This window comes from Tetrao urogallus (genome assembly GCF_951394365.1).
Source record: "Tetrao urogallus genome assembly, chromosome: Z".
Taxonomy (NCBI): Eukaryota; Metazoa; Chordata; class Aves; order Galliformes; family Phasianidae; genus Tetrao; species Tetrao urogallus.
This window is the reverse complement of record NC_136816.1, coordinates 15,917,951-15,938,758: the sequence shown is the minus strand read 5'-3', so window position 1 is coordinate 15,938,758 and position 20,808 is coordinate 15,917,951. Positions and strand designations below refer to the sequence as shown.

Sequence of the window (20,808 nt, the reverse complement as noted above, 5' to 3'; positions counted from 1 at the left end):
ACATGTAGCCTTTACTTGTTCTCATAAGGGGAACACTGCCTGATTAGCAAAGCTTCCAGTCCTTCTTTCAAAATTCTCAAGAATAATTCAGCATTCTTTCAGGTATATAAGCAATGAATTAATCACAAGTTAGGTAAAGTGGAATACTTGGCATTGCCTCTTCAGTTAAGACAAAGAAAATATTTTATCTGACTAGCAAGAACTACACAATTATTTGAAACAAGACTGTATGATTTCCATCATTGTTACCATATGGGTGGTCACTGGCTCTGATGCTGATATCAGTAGTTTCCTTCTCTGGATCTATACTTGCTCCACTGGTAGGAGTTGAACCTAGTTTTCCATCTCCAGACACTGCAGAGACTAATGTCACACGGAAATATTCATTTAACTCCGGAATGTCATCATCAATAACATGCAAATTTAACACCTAGAGAAGGATCAAATCATGGAAAAATCAAACCATGCAACATTCAGCATGATGAAGAGCTTCACAAACCTGTCTAATTCACTGAATTTTTTAATTAGGAAGCCAACTGTATCTGTTTTGTAGTTCTGAAAATAATGGACAAAAAGGCAGTGGAGCAAGAGCACTTTTGGCACTGGATAATGCAAGACACACCTTATCCAGGACAGCAGATTTGAAAAGTTTAGGAAAATTCTGCTTTGTATAATTCTATGAAATGCAGTCATATGATTCACTACAATTAAAGCTGAATGACTAATGACATGAACAAACTATGTGCAGATATGACAAGCTTTCATCAGTTATTATGTTATTTAACTGGGACCAAATTCTCAGTTCTAGTGAAACCACTGGGCTCCTTTCAAATGATAGAATTTCCATCAGTCCACGCTGAATTCTGCAAACTGATGTAAATGAAACTGAGGATGCACTCCACTCAAAATACATGCTCATTATACAAACACTACTAGAAAACATACATAAACTTTCTGAAGTGCTGTGGTCTCACACCACTTCAAATAACTGTAAAAATCCTGTGCTGCAAGTCGGGATTGAATTCATTAAAATAGTTCAAGCAAAACAAGACAGAAGCTGGATGCAAGATCAGCAGTTAACTTTACTGCTATTTAACTGATGTGAAGAGAAATCTGCGTTGCAGCATTCAGTTGAAAAAGTGATAAATTCCCAAAGTAACTGGACTATTGGCACTTTAAAAAGTATACATACACATGTACAGAAATATAGTTATTCATTTCTATATATTGTATACATACATCTATTTAACTTTATGTGCAACCAAATACACATGCACAAATTGTAACTCCTGAACTGAGGTACAAAAAAAAAAAAGAAAAAGAAAAAAGTGCAGCAAAATATGACAAAAAGTATGTGAAATAAACACTCTGATATGAAAGCCTGTCAGGGACCCTCAGAAGGTATTCTCCAGCAGGTTTGTAAATGACAGCATGAATAGTTAATAGGAAGGTAGGGTTTACCTCTGATCTCTGCCAAGGTAGGAATGTGATAGTGCCACTGCTATTAGAAAAATCGGTAACAGAGTAATTAATGCCAGTGGAATCAACCTGTGAGATAATGTACTTTATATACACGTAGTCTAGGGCTCCCCTTGTACGCTCCACAACACAGGATATAGTGGAACCTTCATCAGATATCTGGAAGAAAGCAAGAATTTTAAATGTTTGTTTATGTAAGAGTAAATCAAGACAATAAATGCGTAATGTTGAATTTTCTAATGTCAGTCAAATGTTGAGCTAAAAAAAAAATTCGCTGTCATGTTATCTTTAGTTGTTTTGGAGTTGTAGGAAGCTGAAACTGACTTTGATGGCAGTCAGAACAATCGTAGTGGAATTTGCAACAAATTCTAATGCGTCCCCTGGGACTAAGGTAATATATATAAAATAGCAACACAGGTTTGCTCTGGACAGAATCTCTTTCCCAAAGCTGTTTGTCAAAAACAGAATTAATATGCTTGAAATATACAAGTCAAAAGCAACTCAAACTACTTTATATTAATGCAGTTTATTTCAATTTTCCTTAGCAATAATCTGCAGAAAGATTTGGGTCATCCCTTTTCCGAACACCATAGAAATATATAGATACATTAAAATTAAACTATACCATCATAATTCAGAAGAACTTAAAATTTTCTGTACTACAGTCCTCCTTACAGGTCTATCTTAACAGATAGCAAGAATTTCACATCTTTGTAAATGTATTCATATGGACCATATGTTTTAGAAATAAACGATAGCAACACTGAAATAGAAAATAATTTCATCTGAAAATTTCCAGAAAGGTTAATGTTATCAGAGTAACTAAGTAAATCTCAGGGATGCCGTATGATACACTGTGGATACTGCATATGACTTCAGCTTTCTAGTAGATGGATGCACACAAAGTTAAACTACTGGTAAACCATTGCTGTGTTCCTGCGTCATCACTGAGTTCTAATGCTTCCTTGGTGAAATGGACATAAGATAGGTGCAAAAGAATTAACATACCGTATACATTTTTAATTTTTCTTTATGGATGGTTGATGATCTGTGGCATCACTGTATCTTAGTGGCATTTGAACCTAAAGGAATCCATTATCATAGCATATGGTAGGCACACAAAAAGCAAACCGAGCCAAACTGAAAACTAGTATCACTCAGGCAGCGCAGTTATTCTAAAAAATGTTGCACATTAGCACTCTGACTAAACAGAATGTAATTAAAAATCTGTAAGAGCTCCCAGTTCACAAACTTTACTCATTTTTTTGCTCCAAAATAATACAGTACTAATAAAAACAGCAGTCATGTTATTCCTTTCATACCTGATTAAAGTAGAAGATTTATAACTATTTCAATCTGCTCCAAAAAGTAGCAAGTTTACACACTGAAAAGTGTACACTGAAAGAAAAAAACTCTTAAAAACTAAAATTTGAAAAAAAAAACAACCACTGTTAGTATTAACCAAACCGATGCCAAACAATGTGAAATTAAGACTTTGTTCACATCAGCTGGTCCTGTAATTTTTATGTGCACAGAACTTCACCTACAATTCTCCTTTGACCACCTTACCTCAGGGATACATGCTCCAGTGAAGCCAAATAAACCATTAGCATTATCACTTTTCTGTATTCTTAATCTTGCTGTGGTATTTTCTTGTGAAATGCGAGCTCCACCACGCACACAAATGAGCTTTAGTATGAATAATTCCTCTCCTTCTTCCTCATTGTCATCCTTTGCAGACACGATGAATGATTTATTGGTCTCTCCTTGCTGATACTCCAAATATCCAGAGACAGGGTGGACATCGTTTTTTGCAGGAGATGCATGGAGTTCATAGATCTCTGCACGTGTCAATTTGCGCTCATAAAGCCTTACATCCTGCATTAGCCCTGTGTATCTACTGCTGCCATTGATTCCTGCTCCAATTCTTACTATTCCTGGACCTGAGAAGAAAATTATAATTTTTCTCACATTACTGCTTTTCTCTGAAGCTGTAGAAGTCTATAATGAAATTGTTCTTTTTGTTAAAAAATCAATAGTAACCTGCTTATTACCACTGAATTTGGAAACATTGATCTTGAAATAAAAAATGGGGAGGTTGTTTGAACCTCGACTCAGAGCTTCAGTGCGTTCATCAGAGGCCAAGCAATTCCAGCTTACACTGTCCAAGTTTTTTCATCCCATTAATCCTAATATTAATCCTAACATGGTCACAATCCCTTAATTTTATGAGGTTTAGAGGTCAGAGGTTCCCCCTTATCTCCACAGATTTGCAGAACTGAATTGCAACTCATTTCATTCTCTGTTTTGCTTAACAAACCCAGTTTTGACTCTCTTTACTGATCCATTGTCACAATACTCATAAACACTGTATTAGCATTTCCGAACACAGGTTTCACCCCACTGCATCAGCTGTATAGATTTCAGGAAGGATCCACAAATTCCAAATGCTTTTCACAGTAGCATTAATACTTCTATGTCTCTGAACGATTATACTATTCAGCATATTATAAATTCACAGCTGCCTTTTTACAACCATACTAAGCCAATAACTCCTATTAATTTCTGTTCCATTCCATTCCATTCCATTCCATTCCATTCCATTCCATTCCTATCCTATCCTATCCTATCCTATCCTATCCTATCCTATCCTATCCTATCCTATCCTATCCTATCCTATCCTATCCTATCCTATCCTATCCTATCCTATCCTCTGATATTCTATTTCATTCCATTCTTTTCTGTTCCACTCTATTCTACTCTGTTCTATTGCACTCTATTCTACTCTGTTCTGCTAAAACACATACATCTCAGCTGTCCTCAGCTGCTTTTCTGAAAACAAAGAAGCAAAAATCCAACTCTTCAGTGTACTGTTATACGACACTGAGTGTCGAGTATATATGACACTGAGTGGCAGTTCTAGAGATGAGCAACCACATCAACTAATAATGAGTCTTCCCAGCACCTAATAATACAAGTTCACCACTAAATCATGTCCCTAAGCAACATGTCACTTAAATACCTCCAGAGATGACAACTTGACCTTAGAAGACTTTTATAGTGCCTAACTACTCTTTCCATGAATACATTCTTCCTGATATTTAATCTAAACCTTCCCTGGAATAACCTGAGGCCTCTTCCTCATGTCCAATCACTTGCCACCTGACAAAAGAGACTACTGACATACTCACTCCAACCTCCTGTCAGGTCATTGCGGAGAACAGTGAGGTTTCCCCTCAGCCTTCTCCCAGACTAAACATATCCAGTTCCCTCACCTGCCATGTTTTTTCTTTTAGTTCCTTTTTCCAGCTTCACTGTCCTTCTCTGAATGTATTCTAGCAACTCAGGATATTTCCTGTAGCTAAATCTTACTGAAATTATTAATTGCAGTAAATGTACACGACATATACATTTATTATAAAAAACATTGTTGATTTGTTTTCAAATTTTTACAGTCTAAACTCATTATAGGTTTGATTTTTTTAGAACTTTCCATGGCTAATTTCCATGTACTTTTTAAAAATCCTGAAAGAATTTTTTCCTTTTCTTTCAATTTTTTTCCTTGCCCTTCCAATAAACTAATCAGATAAAATCTTTTCAGTATATTGCCTCCACCTCTCAAGGAGCTACACTCTTCTGTGCATTTCAGAACTTCATGTAAAGAAAAATATAATGAAATCTGTTGCCTCACCATCAACAATCGCTTCTCCTTTCAAACTCTTCATTCCTCCTAGAACTAGAATTCCATCAATGTAAAATTCAATTATACTTTCATCGAGAGTAATCAAAAGGTGAAGCCAAGTATTCTCATCCAGGTATTTCATGATTGCTGTTTTGGCCATATATGTCATATTGGATCCTAATGCTGTATAATGGAGAACTACACAAACATGAGAATCATTTGTTTGGATTTTCACGCCATAATATAAAGTCCCATTATCACTGTCCTTTTCAACTATATACCCATCTGTATTGACATTAGGAATTAGCCATGCTGAGAATGTAAAATTGGTTAGTGCAGTATTTCCACTGTATGGATCTTCAGGACCAATAATGCCAAATGCATCCCCTTTTCCACTGAAATATAAAGCATCTGTTCCACTGTGATGGCGCCTCATGTGGGGCTGTGATTTGACTGAACTTGGAAAGGATCCAAGCAATAAGAAATCTATCATTGCTGGCAGTCCATCTGAGAATGTACTAGACAGTATTTCCCAGCCTAATCGGACAACACCGAATGTGCCTTGCTGTCTCCAGATGGTGAAGTCTGTAATATAGGAAAGATCATCTTCAGAAAGAGTATCTTCCACAATCTCTCTCTCCTGGCTCTCTGGATCTATAACAAACACTCCAAAAGGGTCATCATTGAAAGGGATCATGACGATTACAGAAAGGTTGGTTTCAGATAACTGGCCACCAGGACCAGGAGATCCACCTATGTAACAAAAGTTAAAGTTAATGGTTGGTTTCAAACATGATAAGGAAGAAACTTATGAAGTACTTCAATTCTTAAATAGAATACATTTTTTAGAAGGCTCAAATCTTCCTTTAAGATCCTCTGGAATACCATTAAATCATCCAACTTCAAAATTGTGTAATTTAATTGTATTATTTTTAAAATGCTGTGGGGGCACAATTTCAATAGCAAAATTAATAGGTTATTTTTCAGCTACAAAACACAAAGATGTCTTTCAGCTAAAAGATTAAGTCCAGCTTTTCTTAATTAGTCAACTTTTGTTTCACTTGATAAGCATGGGGCCAAAATCAGTTCTTACATTACTCCAAAACTTGACTATGAAATGGCAAAATATTGTCCTTTGTTTCAGAAACAGAAGTATGTATACCTTGCAAAATCAGTGATCAACTGTGTATTTGACAAGTTGTGCTACTAGTCATCTATTTCTTCACAGCAAGAATTGATGATACGAAGATCATGATGTAAATGTAAGCTCTCCATGATCAAAGCGTACAGTGATTTACCTATTTTAAGAAGGAAATCTTTTGTACACCCATATTGATTTCACTTACAGGAAAGGTCAACACACATTTTCAGTTGCACCAGGGTACAGAAGACCATAAATAGTACTGAGGTGGAATGAATCCAAATTAGGAAATGCACCCAGTAGCAATCTGAAGTTGTAATTTATGTCATATGAAGTGGTGTCTACAAGTGGTTTACCTCCTCTAGGGAAAAAAAAAATAAAGGAACTCTATTACAGTAGATATGCATAGTCTTTAATATCTTTAATATTTCTTCTTCTGCATGGAGAACCTGTCTCTGAAATGTAGATTGCTGTGTTTCTGAAATGAAAGTATAAATTTTCATTTCAGAAATGGAGAGCCACCCTTTTTTAAGTTCAGATCAACACAATACGTCTAACAGTAATTCAGGAACTAACCATATTCATATACCTAATTTAATATTAAATGAAAAATAAAACCTAAAACCTTACCAGAAAATCAAGGGATATCAAGAACTGATTCAAAGCAATGCTCTTTCTAGTGCTGGTTTCTTTTTGACTGATTAAACATAATTCTTTTCTACCAGGTATGAAGTGAATGGTGATACGGAAGACAATACCTGAAGCATTCACCAACTTTAGAATATAAAATTCGTTGAATTCAGGAATTCCATCTGAAATAGCATGTAGTATTACTGGCTTTGATCTTTCACCATCTACGAACAACACAGTTCCATAAGTTTCGCAGAATTCTTCTCCTGGCCTCAGCGTGGAGTTATTATCGAACAGCTGCCAGCTCAAAGAAACATTGCCAAAATGTCCTCTGTGTCTCAAAATCCTGTTCAGTGATACAAGAAAGAGTGTGTGCTGGCAGGTAAGCATCAGTATCCAGTAATAAAGGAAAACAAGAAAACTCAAATCTTCCTTACAGGGAAAAGCAACATACTATGTTCTAAATAATACTGAATAATAAATATAACTCCAATTAAACACCTGCAATTCTGTAATATAATTCTACTCCCAGGTATACCATATGTACCTTAGAAAAAAAATTGCCTGTGCAGGCCCAAACATGGTTTATCTTGTATTTCTAGTGTGTAAACAATAAATATGAATGTATAATACTTTGGAAAGTCAACAATAAAAACCAATATACTCAAACACATTTAGAAAGGAAGGAGAATCATCTACAGTTAACTGCAGACATTTCACTATTCAGTCATCAAGCCTCCTTCAACTCCTTCTTACACTGGTATTAAAGAGGGTTATGTTCTATGCCTTATTTGAGGTTAAGAATATACTAAGTGACAACAAGATGTGATTATTATTGTAAAGACATGTAGCCATCAGCACAAGCTCACAAACAAAAATCAAAGACATATGTAAAGAATAATTAAAAATTTATATAAAAACAGCCTTTTCCCTAACTATTCACCCTACCACATTTATGATGATCTAACTTTTTTTTTACATCTAGTCTAGGGAATTCTTAAGGAAAAAAAAATCATTATTTTCATCAAATTATAATCCCATACTAAGTTTATTTACTACTTTATTATGTAACAAGATAAGATGCTGGGTACGTGGCACTAAGGGACATGGCTCAGTGGATGGGCTGGGTTTGGATGTGGTGATCTCACAGGTCTTTTCCATTCTTAAGAATTCTATAATGCTATAATTTCTTCAACACTTCTCATTCTTGAAAGCAATTCAGTAGCAGAAAGAAAAATACCAAATGTCAGATTAGTGAAGAGCATTTTCAGCCTAGAAGGCACTCACATCTGGAATGTGAGAACAGATTTCAATCTGCAATTAATAGATAAAAGAAAAAACCTAGTAGAAAAAAAAGAAAGAGTAGTATGGGTTTTTAAGTGAAAGCTTCAAAAACTATCTATAGCCACAGTCTTATTTAGCTAATTGTGAAGAAGTTTTTTACTTCTCCATTTGCAGAGGTTACACTATGGTCAGTCAGATTCTTCTGTACCTACAGAGTGCTGAGAGAATAAGAACACTGTGTTCTTATGTATTTACAATGCAACATAAGTCTGTACACTTTTTTACATTTAGAATCTATTTTAATATACTACAGTTCCTGTCTTCCACACATTACAAATAATGTATTCCAAAATATTTTTTAGCTATTTTTCTACAATACAATTCTATTAGTACATACTTTCATGGAGTTAGATCAAAGTACTATTTGCAAAGTAGCACATACAGCAGTTCCAAAAGAGTGTAGAATATTATTTAAAAGCTACTTACAAAAAAGCATTAGTTTTGCCTTCTTCCACTGCCTTTTCTAAAGGTTCCAAAGAGAAAATTCCATTTGGGTCATCATTTGCTTCAATTATAACTGTAGCCATTCCAGCCTTAAAGATAACAGTGTCCCCTAAAAAGAGGAAGAGGAATCAGAATTGTAATTATAAATGTAGGTAACTATAAATCCAAGAACAGTTATTTAGCAGTGAAAAGCAGTATTTCAGATATTCAATAACAGACAAATCAGGGTAAAAATGCTAAAGTAATAAATCATAAGCAAGGCATAAAATTTTTTCAGGAAAATATATATGATATGAACTGTGGGTATATGATTCTATTTACTTGGCATCCTTACATGTAGCTGTCCCCTGCCTAGGGAGAAGAAATCATATTTTGTGTTCGAACAGATGGTCAAGTAAAAATGATGATATTCAGAGATGTAGAGTAAAATAACAAGGTATTTGTAGAACCCAGACTTCCTTTAGACCTAGAAGTATTGCATTTAAACTAAATACAAGCCAAGAACAACGTCTATGAGTTTATACTCATAGAAGAACTGAAGTGAAAAATTATAAGATAATTACGATGCAGAGAAAAGTTTGTAGGATTCCTATTGTGCATATTAGCACCGTAGAGAGTTAATTCTAACACCATGTTTCCAGTTCTATGTCATTTTTCATCCTATTTCAGAGCATTAGCCCAGCTTCAGTTCCACATTAAAGAATGTACTTACACAGTTAACTTCATATACTTCTGTTTGTATTTTCTTTCAGGTACAATAGTCCCAATATAGTTATCAAAAGGCCTGCAACACTCGAAGCCAATATGTGTAACAGACCACAGAAAGAAAATCAATGAAATTGCTTTCTGGAACGCATTCAGAAATATTCTGTATTCTTAGTGATTCTGGACAGGCTCTACAATAACATGCTGCTTTTTTAAGAAGAAAAGGGGGACGGTGAATATCCATTCTTGTAGGGACCACTGTGTCAGAAGCCATTTATGTTCCCAGTGAGGTAATAAAAGAAACTACCAATAGATCCTGAAGAAAGTTAAGCAGAAAGAGACTGAAACATGAAAAGAGGATTATGGTTTTGTCTGATCCCTTCCCTGGATCTGAAATGCTGTAGAGACCTGGGTATCACAATGAAGATTGGTTGGTCTCAGGAAACAGATGAACTGCCTGATACTCAAAACAATTGCTTAAAATTCCTTATCATCTGGCTGCCTGCTACCAATGTGTAGGGCAGGATTCACTTTGAGATCCATGCAGCCCTGTGAGCCAATCTTAGGCCAGCCACAGCATGTCCATTTTAGTGTGACCTGAGTCACTCTCTAGATTTATTGACTAGATCATCACAGCCTAACAGCAGCTAAGATGCTTGGTGTGCTCGTAGATGCCTAAGTCTAGATATATAATTTTAGGTCTTCTAACTTGAATTAAATCGCTAGTAAGTATATTACTCTGAGAACCTGTCACATAATCGCAAGGTATGGTCTATTGGTTAATTATGATCATCTTTCTTTACTTTATTAAATTGCAGCCCCTCAACTCTTACTTCACAGAATCACAGAATCACAGAATCACAAGGTTGGAAACGACCTACAAGATCATCCAGTCCAACCACCCTCCCATTCCTATCAGTGCCACAAGCTACTAAACCATATCTCGTAGCTCCTCATCCAGATGCCTCTTGAACACTGCCAGGGATGGCTACTCCACCACCTCCCTGGGCAGCCATTCCAGTGCCTGACCACCCTTTGAGAGAAAAAGTTTCTCCTAATGTCCAACTTAAACCTCCTCTGGTATAACTTCTTGCCATTTCCTCGGGTCCTACTATTTGCCTGGGAGAAGAGGCCAGACCCTTTTGCACCACAACCTCCCTTCAGGAAGTTGTAGAGTGCAATGAGGTCTCCCCTGAGCCTCCTCTTCTCCAGACTGAACAATCCCAGCTCCCTCAGCCGCTCCTTGTAAGACTTGTGCTCCAGACCCCTCACCAGTTTCGTTGCCCTTCTCTGGACACGCTCCAGGGCCTCAATGTCTTTCTTGTAGTGAGGGGCCCAAAACTGAACACAATACTCGAGGTGCGGCCTCACCAGTGCTGAGTAGAGGGGGATGATCACCTCCCTGCTTCTGCTGGCCACACTATTTCTAATGCAGGCCAGGATGCCATTGGCCCTCTTGGCCACCTGGGCACACTGTCGGCTCATGTTCATGTTACTTATTGCTTTGATGGCTCATTCAGTTCAGATTTCTTTGGGATTGAAATGATTTGCAGTGCATTCACAACTTAACACCTCTCAGCTACAGAATAATAAAATCCATAGGACAGTAAGTCATTTAAATTTGTTAACAAAATTGCAAGTGACTCCCACAGTACCTTGAGTTTTGGAGGGAAAGGTCTTTATTAAGAAATCGGAGACCAAGAAAATGTATGTATTTCTTTTACTTCCCTTTTATATTCTCATGCATGTTACACAACAGTGTATATGTTGTATACACAACAGATATTCCAAAAAGATATGTATTTGAAAACTAGAGAAATGTGATGGATAATTTTGTTTCTTGTTAAGTGACAACTATGAAAAATAATAATAAAAAAACAGGATGTTATTCTTATGGTAATAAATACTTTCTTCAGATGTGGTTTGAAGAAAGTATGCATACTTTACCATACTGTGCCAGAATGCATACTATAACAAAAACCAATTTACATGGCCTTCCTTTAAATATGGCTGTTCTGTCTGCTTTTAAATAAATAAATAAATAAATAAATCCCTCTTTCACTAAGACTTTTGCAATGTTAAAGTTCTTTATAATTGTGCTGTCATTGTAGTCAAGTTGAAATGAATCTAATTTAGAGGATTCACATTTGAAAAGAGACTTCCACTTCAGCTGGTTTTGCAGGAAAGGTCTCAACTGTACCATTTAACTTTTGTTTCTAACAGAAATTTTGTTTCCAACAAAAATTAAATCCAAGATGAAAATCCAAACCCAATGTTTACAGCAACTATGAAGTATGAAAATCTTGGAGTAAATTTTATGATAAGACCATGCAACTAAAAAATTGCAGCAAAGCAAAAGGAGAGCAAAACCAAGAATACATCAGATCATTACTTTTACCTGTAGAATTCAAAAGGAGAACATAAAACGTTTCATCAGTTTCAGGAGTATCGTCATCATTAATATACACAGATAAGTTCTGCTCTCTTTCTCCAACATCAAACAAAATGATGCTGCTCTTTCCACTGGGAACAAAGTCTCCTTCTTCAGCTGTTGCATCTCCATTGACTGTAATATACTGGACAGCAACAGCAACATCAACAGATCCATTCCTTAAAACTGTGAAGTTTGCAGCACTTCCTTCTTGAACAGTCACTGTCAAAGGTTCTGAAAATACAAAAACCAAAAATGTACCTGAGTTCAACCCTGAGTTCTTTGCAATTGCTCTTTTTTCTTAATGCTCTGTAATTCTCATTCTTTTTCAGTGAAATAGAAGGTACAGGTAGTAAAGACATGGAAATAATTTCAGATACAAAGGAATAATTTTGTACCTTGAAATCCAACCAGTCTCAGTATCTGAAGGAATCAAACGTAAATTAAATAAAATGAAAACATGCAACTTGTTCTGTTGGGATAAGGATTTCTCAGTTACCTTGTCTATTAAAACGAAAAAATATGTATCTGTTTCAGGTACTGTACACTTTCCATATTTAAAAACAATAATTTCTAACCTGCAAAATAAATGGGATCATCATTCCCTGTAATTTGTAAAATTGCACTGGTTACATTGCCCAGTCTGGCTCCACCTGTAACATTGAATAATCTGATGATGAATACTTCTCTCTCTTCAGGTACCTGAATGAGAAAGTGTTAATAAGTTAATTTCTAGCATACAAAACACTGAAAAATTTCAAATGGACAACTAAGGCGGTTAATAGGCAAGAGATTCCTGACTGTTTCATATTTATCAACCTGTATGTTTGTCAAAAGTCATTACACAGGACACTTCATACAGTTACGTATAAATTACCATCAATAAGTAAATTCCTTCATCTTTACTGCTGTACATATCACACAAAAGTTATGTTCCAGCTTCTTGCTTCTGATATTTTTAATTTATTTTTACAGATTTACTTATTTACCATTTAGTATTTGCAATCTTTCTTATATTACTTCAAATACATTAGTGTATAACAATGAAATTAAGATTCCAGGTATCAGGATATGAGTTATATTCAAATGAACTTTCCTATGACTTAACCACATTATAGTTACACTCAACTTTTTTCAATTTCTGAAATTCTTTTATGATTTTTTGAAGTTATTAACTAACCAAGTATTTTCATCTTTTCTGTAAGTTGTCAAGTTCTTGATAAGCAGGCATTCCTTCATTCTCTTTCTGCATTCTAATATTTTAGCACTTTTTCTTTGTTCTCATCATAAAACAACATAAAAGTATTTACCTCATCTGGGAGGGAGTAAATGGTGATATTTTTTGAAAACTCCAAATTATCAAAGAAAATCACCCCTCCTTCTGGATAGACATCATTGGTACATGCTGGATCCACAACCCAAGACACATTCACATTTCCATAGTTTCCTTGGCTTCTTATAACTCTGTAAACGGCTAAAAATGCAAACATACACACGCATACTCAAAACAATGAAATTCAAAATGAAAAAGGTAAGCACATCTGAAATGAAAAAAAGGAAAGAAGGAGACTTCACTCAGACATTGTGTTATCTTGCATTCCAATACCATATTTAGTAAATTAGTTTGTTTCTCCTCAGATTGTTGCCACTGTTTTTAATTATTCGGGGTCCCCTGTTTCCCTTGTCCAGTGGCAAGGATTCGCAAAATCCCTCTGCCCTACAATTCACAGAACCAGGCCAAACCAGGCCCATAAATGGTTTACCATCCTAGAAATTGGAAAAGAAGCCTGGCAGAAGCAGACAGCAGATAAAGAGGTAACTCTAAAGAGGGCAACTAAACTGGTGAAGAGTCTGGAGCACAGGTCTTACGAGGAGTGGCTGAGGGAGCTAGGACTGTTCAGTCTGGAGAAGAGGAGGCTCAGAGGAGACCTCACTGCACTCTACAGTTTCCTGAAGGAAGGTGGTGATGAGGAGGGGTTTGGCCTCTTCTCCCAGGCAACAAATAGGACCTGAAGAAACGGCCATAAGTTGTACCAAAAGAGGTTTAGGTTAGATATAAGAAAAAACTTTTTCTTTCAGAGAGTGGTCAGGCACTGGAATGTCCTGCCCAGGGAGGTGGTGGAGTCACTGCCCCCAGCAGTGTTCAAGAGGCGTCTGGATGAGGAGCTGTGAGATATGGGTTAGTGCTTGTGGTAGCAATGGTAGTGGGAGGATGGTTGGACTAGATGATCTTGCAGGTCGTTTCCAACCTTGTGATTCTACGATTCTGTGATTCTAATAAAAAGGAATTACCAGTATAGACGTCTTCTCCTTTACTTTCGTTTATTGTTACTGTTAGTTCATCAGGTAGAAACTCGATGACACCATGTGGATCATCATTCTTCAAAATGGTTATATTGACCATTGTGGCATTTCCCAGTTTGCCGGGCATTTCACTGTGGGCACTAAGTACCACAGAATATATCTCATCCAACTACAGGAGAGAAATACAGCCAAAATTAAAACACGTATTCAACATCTACATCAACATCAAAATGGACTATAGCCCCAGTCTCCAGCCAGCTAGAAAAAGATAGAAACTTAAACAAAAGGAAATCACACATTCTTTCTACATGCAACAAATATTTGTACATTGCTATCGGATAAGAAAAATCATTAGAATTCCCTATATCTAAAAGCACCATTTTCTCCAGAATTATAAGCAAGGATTTATTTCGTATATCTTGTATATGTAACTTAGAATCGTATAAATTCACTGGCACAGATATATTTGAAATACTCTCTGAAATGTAAGTTATCTTTTACCTAAGATTTCTTAACAGTCCTGTTTTGAATGAGGAAAAGTAAAGATTTTAAAACACTGACAGCATGCTGATCTAAAAAGAATCAATTAGCTGGCTTTATTAATCTAATGGGACTTAGTTCTTCCTATACAAGAAAAAGCTTCAGGGAACATTAGAACAATTGCATCTATTTATCTAGAAAGCCAGAATTAGTTTAGATTGGGGAGATCTCAATGAATCCCACTGGTCAGTACCAGAAAAGGAAAAAACAATGAAGTGGTTCTTCACATAGAGTTGGGTTTAAAAGTGGCACTTGCTATTCTAGAATGTTATTGATGCTAAACCCTTACCTGAGTTGTAAGCAAAACTGCTCCAATTAACTGATGAAAAAATCCACAGAGGATTATTACAAACAAAGATATCAGCTATTATTTCAGACATTCTTGGGCTGCCTACCCTTCAAGGCTCAGAAGGCATTATGGAGAAAATTATTGTATACCTGAAGATTATAAACCTGTCCTGCCCATATGTTTCTGTAGTTAGCCACTTTTGGAGATAGAGGAAAATAAAAAAGGTTTCTTATTTCTTAGTCCTGGCACATGTTTTTATCTGAGTGTCTCAACATGTATTACTTACTTAGCCAGACTTGTAATACTGCTGTAAGAAGCCAGATACTATTTCTCATACTGCAGATGAAGAATTAACTTTTAAAAAACTTAGTGTTTTTAATGCCCAGCTTTTACTTGACAAACTTATGTCACTGGCCTCTGCAAGTGTAATTCAAACTCATTTTATGTCTCTTTCTTCTAGAGCATTTAGAGAAAGTAAACATGAATTTCAACAATAGCCTAGGCAATTGAAATTTCTGTGTTCTCCTAGTTCCCTCATCATTTAATCCTCCACCTGTCCTTCAAAGCAAGGCTGATGATCACGTGGCCCTACAAAAAGATTACTAAGTTTCCTGAAGTTTTTATATGTTTTAAGGCTGGCATTTTGACAGCTTAGCTCATTAGCATGGTCAGATAAATACAACTGTTTATGCAAATATGGCAAGGGGATTTGTATGTAAAGGCAGGAAAGAGTGCTAAATCACAAAAACCAAATTTTATGTTAATATAACTGTGGTGGAACCAAACCCATGTAAACTTTCTGATGGAATCCAAGATTGACAATACACTGAAAAGGAAATGGGATAAAGAAAAGCAGAAACAAACAGTAAGGACAGAAATATGCCCAGATTCTTGTAGCATCTTGTAGAATCTTCTGCAGATTTCTGGGATTATAAATCAGTAAGGCTGTCAGAAAAACTAATATTCAGGCAAGACCTGTTGGTTTTGTTTTTCTTTTTATATATAAAATGCTTTCACATGGTACTTGTCTGTCTTACAGATCTTCCACACACTCTTCCTTTATTTATTTCTCACACTTAAGAAAAAGCCTGGAAACTCTATATAAAAACTGATAATATTCACAGGTGAAACCATTTACATTTTAATAACTTATGACCAAGTATGCCCACAAACACAATCTGAAGAGAGAAAAAAATAAATTTTTACCTCTGGAATCCCATCCATTCTTGTCAGTAGGGTAATTAAGATCTCTCTTTCACCAGGCTTAAACTCCAGAATTCCTGTGCTTCCATAAAACTCATTATTGTCTCTTGGTTCTACCGTGTAGCGTAGAAACTGTCTGACAAGACTTCCTCTAGTGCGAACAATTTGCAGCTCAACAGACTCTCCTTCCTGTAAAACAGAAAATCCATCTCTTTTTCCAGCATTCTGTTTAAACCAAATTGCCTATAAGGTTCAAGAGATATAAAGATATCTAATTACCTTGATACTGTAGGGACCTCTCGAAGAGGAAGAAAATTCAAACACTCCTCCAGGATCATCATTTTCCAATATAATGATTTCACGAGTAGTAAACCCATATTTCAGTATCTGATTTTCCACACTGACCCTGAGAAAGGAAGGTAGGAGGTTTTTTTTTTTTTCAAATGGCAATTTGCTTTGGCAAGTAAATCCATACAAATGCAGAGGACAGAATAATAGTGACAACGTTTTTGAATAAGTTATGAAAACCAGCAGTTACCTGCAAGGAATAGAATAAGTTAAGCAAGTCTCAATACTAATGTTTTATTTATCCACAAAAAAAATTTTTTTAAATCCTTGTTTTCTGGTTAGTTCTTACAGCTGTTATTTCTTTTTTGGGTTTTTTTGTTGTCTGTTTTGTTTTTTTGTAGTTGTTTTTTAATCATACATGGACACAACACACATGAAAGGAAACAGAACTGTGAAAGAACAAAGTTACCTACATTCAGTATTACTTTGTATTTGGATCAAGGCATAAACGAAATTCCAAAACTACTTACATTGACATTGTACTGATGATCACATACTTCCACTTTTAGCTTCTCTGTCAAAACTTACTATTAACATATTGCCCCTCAATACTGATTGCATCCTCAAATACATGTTAATCTGCTTTCTGAAGATGTGGGGACAACCTCTATAGGTTGTCAGATCCCATTCTGACTCTAGAAAGCACTGGAACTGTTCTCATTAATCAGGGACTCATTACCCTTTCTCCTTACTTCCTAGCAAACCCTCTGTCTCAAAGCACATGGTGAATGGTGCAAGTATGAAATACGCTGACTACATACACCTCAAATTCCTCCTGGTAAAGGATTTCTGTCTCTGGTCTCCCATGCCACACCATCTTCATCCTGGTCAGTGACATTGTCACATGAGACATGTAACCTTGCACATTACTTGTACTCCTTTCCCCAGAAGCAGTAACTTTCAACAACCTCTTTCTAAATTTATTACATTCAAAATTCCAGAGAAATACTATTGAAGGATGCATCAAAAATATACCTTTGAGCTCACAGCCTGTATATAATTTATTACATGTTATGTATTTAGATTCCCTTGCATCTTCCATATTCCCTGTCAGTCTTATGTTTTGAATGGAATCTCAGGCCTGCAAATTGTATTATATTTTTGTGCTTTCACTGTACTATAACCCAGAGTTCATTAAATACTATTCTGTTGAGAAAGGAATGATATCTATTAAATACAATATTAAAACCAAGTCCAGGACTATGTCCACAAGTACTCCACAAACAACTGGAACCTTCCCCCGTCACCCTGACCCCTTCCCCCCCAAAAATGGACCGTCTCAAGGACAGGATACTAGATGCACAATACAGAATTATCTATTTCATAGAGTAACATGTTCATGCTTGTGGCATTTTAAAAAACGTTGACAGACAAAGAAACGTATGTTACCATAAACTATATGTGTGCTATTCAAAAATAAGATAACTGCTCATTTTTGATCACAGAACCTTCCCTGTAGTGTCAGTCATTTCAGCCATTTAGTTGGGGCAAACTGTATTTGTGGCAATGTTGAACAACTGATCTATTATTCCATCAAACATTCAAATATCAAACACTGAGGCATGCATTCATAACTTTCATCATTCACAGATCCTAAATAAAAAAATGCTTTCAAGCCAGAAACCCATGCCATCAAATGAAACACCAAAGGGGAAGCATGCATTGTATGAAGAGATATAGAAAGAGTTATTTTTGTGAAGAAAATAAGTGATAAAGACAAGTAGAAACTAACCACTTCTAAGATGCAATGATTCACTGAAAACAAAAAACCAGTTCACTGCACTTACCCAAAGTACACGACAAACCTTTCTGTTTCTACTCTGTTAGCGCAGAGAAAAAGAAAGAAAGAAAGGGGTGGGGAATGGAATGAAAGTACCACTTGCTAGAATTTCAATAAAATAAATAAATAAACAAACAATAAAGCTTTTCTTTTTTACTTTCCAAAAGCTTATAATGTATGTTTTATGGGAACCCTGTTTGCTTGTCATTTTCCTCCTGACAGATGCTAGCAAGCAGGTAGTTCCCACTTACAATAAATGTCCCATGACCAATTTAGCATGCCAAGACCCATTCAAGGTATTACCCACCAAGTCGTCTCCAAAGAGCTTGATTATTACTAGTCTTTGTATGTGCAGCAGCAGTCCCCTTTTAGAAATACTTCACCCTACATTAGGAAAAAAATCTACATGCCTCTCTGATAGGCTATTTCATCAATCTGCTAAAGTAATTATTTTTTTTTTAAAGTTATAAACAAAAGTAGTTGTAACGGCTATGTAACAAAAAGTAGCCTAGCACAAATTCATAGTAAACTTTACTTAAGACAATTTTTAGTTAATCATATTACCAAAGTAATATACGCATATATGTATTCTTTCAGTTTTGCAAAGTTACACTTCATGAGTCTAAACACAACATAGACAACAAGCCTGCTAAGAACAACTGAGGAGTAGTGCCAGGGTATAGTTGTAATGGTAGCATTATAAAAATTGGAAGAGGACTGCACACATGAAGAGTTTACAAGAGTATCACAAGGTGTGTATCTCAAACACCTCCAGGTGCTCTTTGATAGGACATGGAAGACTGAGAATAATTTATCTAAAAGAGTCACAGAATAAGTCAGTTATAAAGCTAGAGAGCTTTCAGGTCTGGAAGCAAGCAGTGAGGTTCAGTCCAATGGGTAAAAGAGAACCTCATTTCTGAGGTTCTTCTTACTAGTCTCATTAAGAACACTTCAGTCCTTTCATTTATTTTTTTTTTTTAATTTTTTAAAATATCTCTTATCACGTTTTCTCTGGATGATATCAAAACCGGTCCGATCGCTATCACTACTCTAACATAGTAAAGTTAGTTACTACCTCAAAAAGTCATAAACTATCCTACACAAAAATTGAATAGAAGCACCTAGGTTTAGCTTTACAGCTCTAAGCTGCTGTTAACAACAAATGATGCCCTCATTGTAAGGTATGCATCTGTAAAAATTCTTATTACACAGAATATATTAATCACAGAAAAATTAAAAATTGGAAATAAAAAAAGACAAGTTGGTAAGGTACATTTCAAATTTAAACCCAAAAGTTTTACTATCCACTATTTTCACAGACTTATTTCTCAGAAAAAAAGAGCCCAATTCCAATGCTTTCGACAATCACATTGTAATAAAATTACCTTACACACGATAGAATCCTTCAGACTTTTTACTGCCTTATTGAAATGCATACTTTCTTGTTCAGCACGCTCTTCAAATCCTGATGCTGAAGTCCAAGGAGGGCTAAGCCGCACATGGTAAAGCACTCCTCAAAGAGAAGCATAAAACTTTCAGCAGGAGGCTTAGACCCTAAGGCAGAACCCTAAATACTTCCCTACATCGAATATGCTTTAACCACTTCTTCCATGGTCCCAGGGGTCCTGCACTGAAGGTGTGCCCTTGTAACACAGCAAGGGCAGGACCCGGGCCTGGAATCACCTCCTTGCTGTAGCGATCGCTGTGCTGTGCCTCTCCCTGCCTACCATCACCAGGTCTGACTAAGCTGCGTTCCCAGTTTGACTGACACCATAGCCATGGCCTTGTTCAGTGAGGCCCTTGCCCTGCCAGAGAAGGGACTGGATGGCGGGCCCTGCGCCACCACAGAGCCTCCAGGCCAAAAGCCCTGGGATTTACAACATCAAACTAAAAAGAGGGCATTCGTCCACCTCCCCTTCATCCCAAAGTAACTCCTTCCTGATTGCCGCGTGCTGCATAGTTCAGTCCTGCTTCACTCTGTATGGTTTGTAAAACCAGCTCTTTAGGTGCTCCTGTAACACTGCAATGTGGAAACAGAACAAAGATGGCTATTCAGAACTTCGGAAACCCAACAGAGAGGGCATTCAGGATAAAAGTTAAAACAGCTTCTTTTGTACTGTAGCTTAAGCATGGCAAGCAGCTCCAGCTACTGAAGAGAACACTTGACCAGAGTAAGGAGGTACAACTCACTGCAACAGCCATTTGCCATTTTAATCTCCTGAACTTTTACTGCAAAATGGCTATCCATGGACACAAAGTTTCATTTCATTACAGTTTACAAGCCCTGATAATGCTTACAATGCTAATGTAAAAATGCAGTCTCAAAATGTGTATTTCCCATATGGCTGTTCTAACATGAAATGAGCGGTCATGAGGGAAATGCTTTCTTAAAAAAAAAAAAAAAAAAATTAAAAATAATAATACTTATTACTATTTAGCAACAACTACTGATGAATTAGGACAACTAACAAGTTTCAAAATATTCTTT

General features: G+C 36.2%; 1 protein-coding gene across 1 annotated transcript in view; it reads right to left on the bottom strand.

The window, feature by feature from the left end:
- Window positions 1-20,808, bottom strand: part of ADGRV1 (adhesion G protein-coupled receptor V1) — a gene marked incomplete at both ends in the record, with an annotated part of 250,885 nt that overhangs the window by 201,227 nt on the left and 28,850 nt on the right. Inside the window, 13 exons of the mRNA XM_079548227.1 lie at window positions 250-430; window positions 1,462-1,638; window positions 3,049-3,422; window positions 5,171-5,914; window positions 7,061-7,278; window positions 8,703-8,829; window positions 11,824-12,090; window positions 12,435-12,558; window positions 13,167-13,330; window positions 14,149-14,329; window positions 16,196-16,381; window positions 16,472-16,598; window positions 18,328-18,360. Coding sequence (XP_079404353.1) covers window positions 250-430; window positions 1,462-1,638; window positions 3,049-3,422; window positions 5,171-5,914; window positions 7,061-7,278; window positions 8,703-8,829; window positions 11,824-12,090; window positions 12,435-12,558; window positions 13,167-13,330; window positions 14,149-14,329; window positions 16,196-16,381; window positions 16,472-16,598; window positions 18,328-18,360 — 2,903 coding nt within the window. The remainder of the gene's footprint in view (window positions 1-249; window positions 431-1,461; window positions 1,639-3,048; window positions 3,423-5,170; window positions 5,915-7,060; window positions 7,279-8,702; window positions 8,830-11,823; window positions 12,091-12,434; window positions 12,559-13,166; window positions 13,331-14,148; window positions 14,330-16,195; window positions 16,382-16,471; window positions 16,599-18,327; window positions 18,361-20,808) is intronic.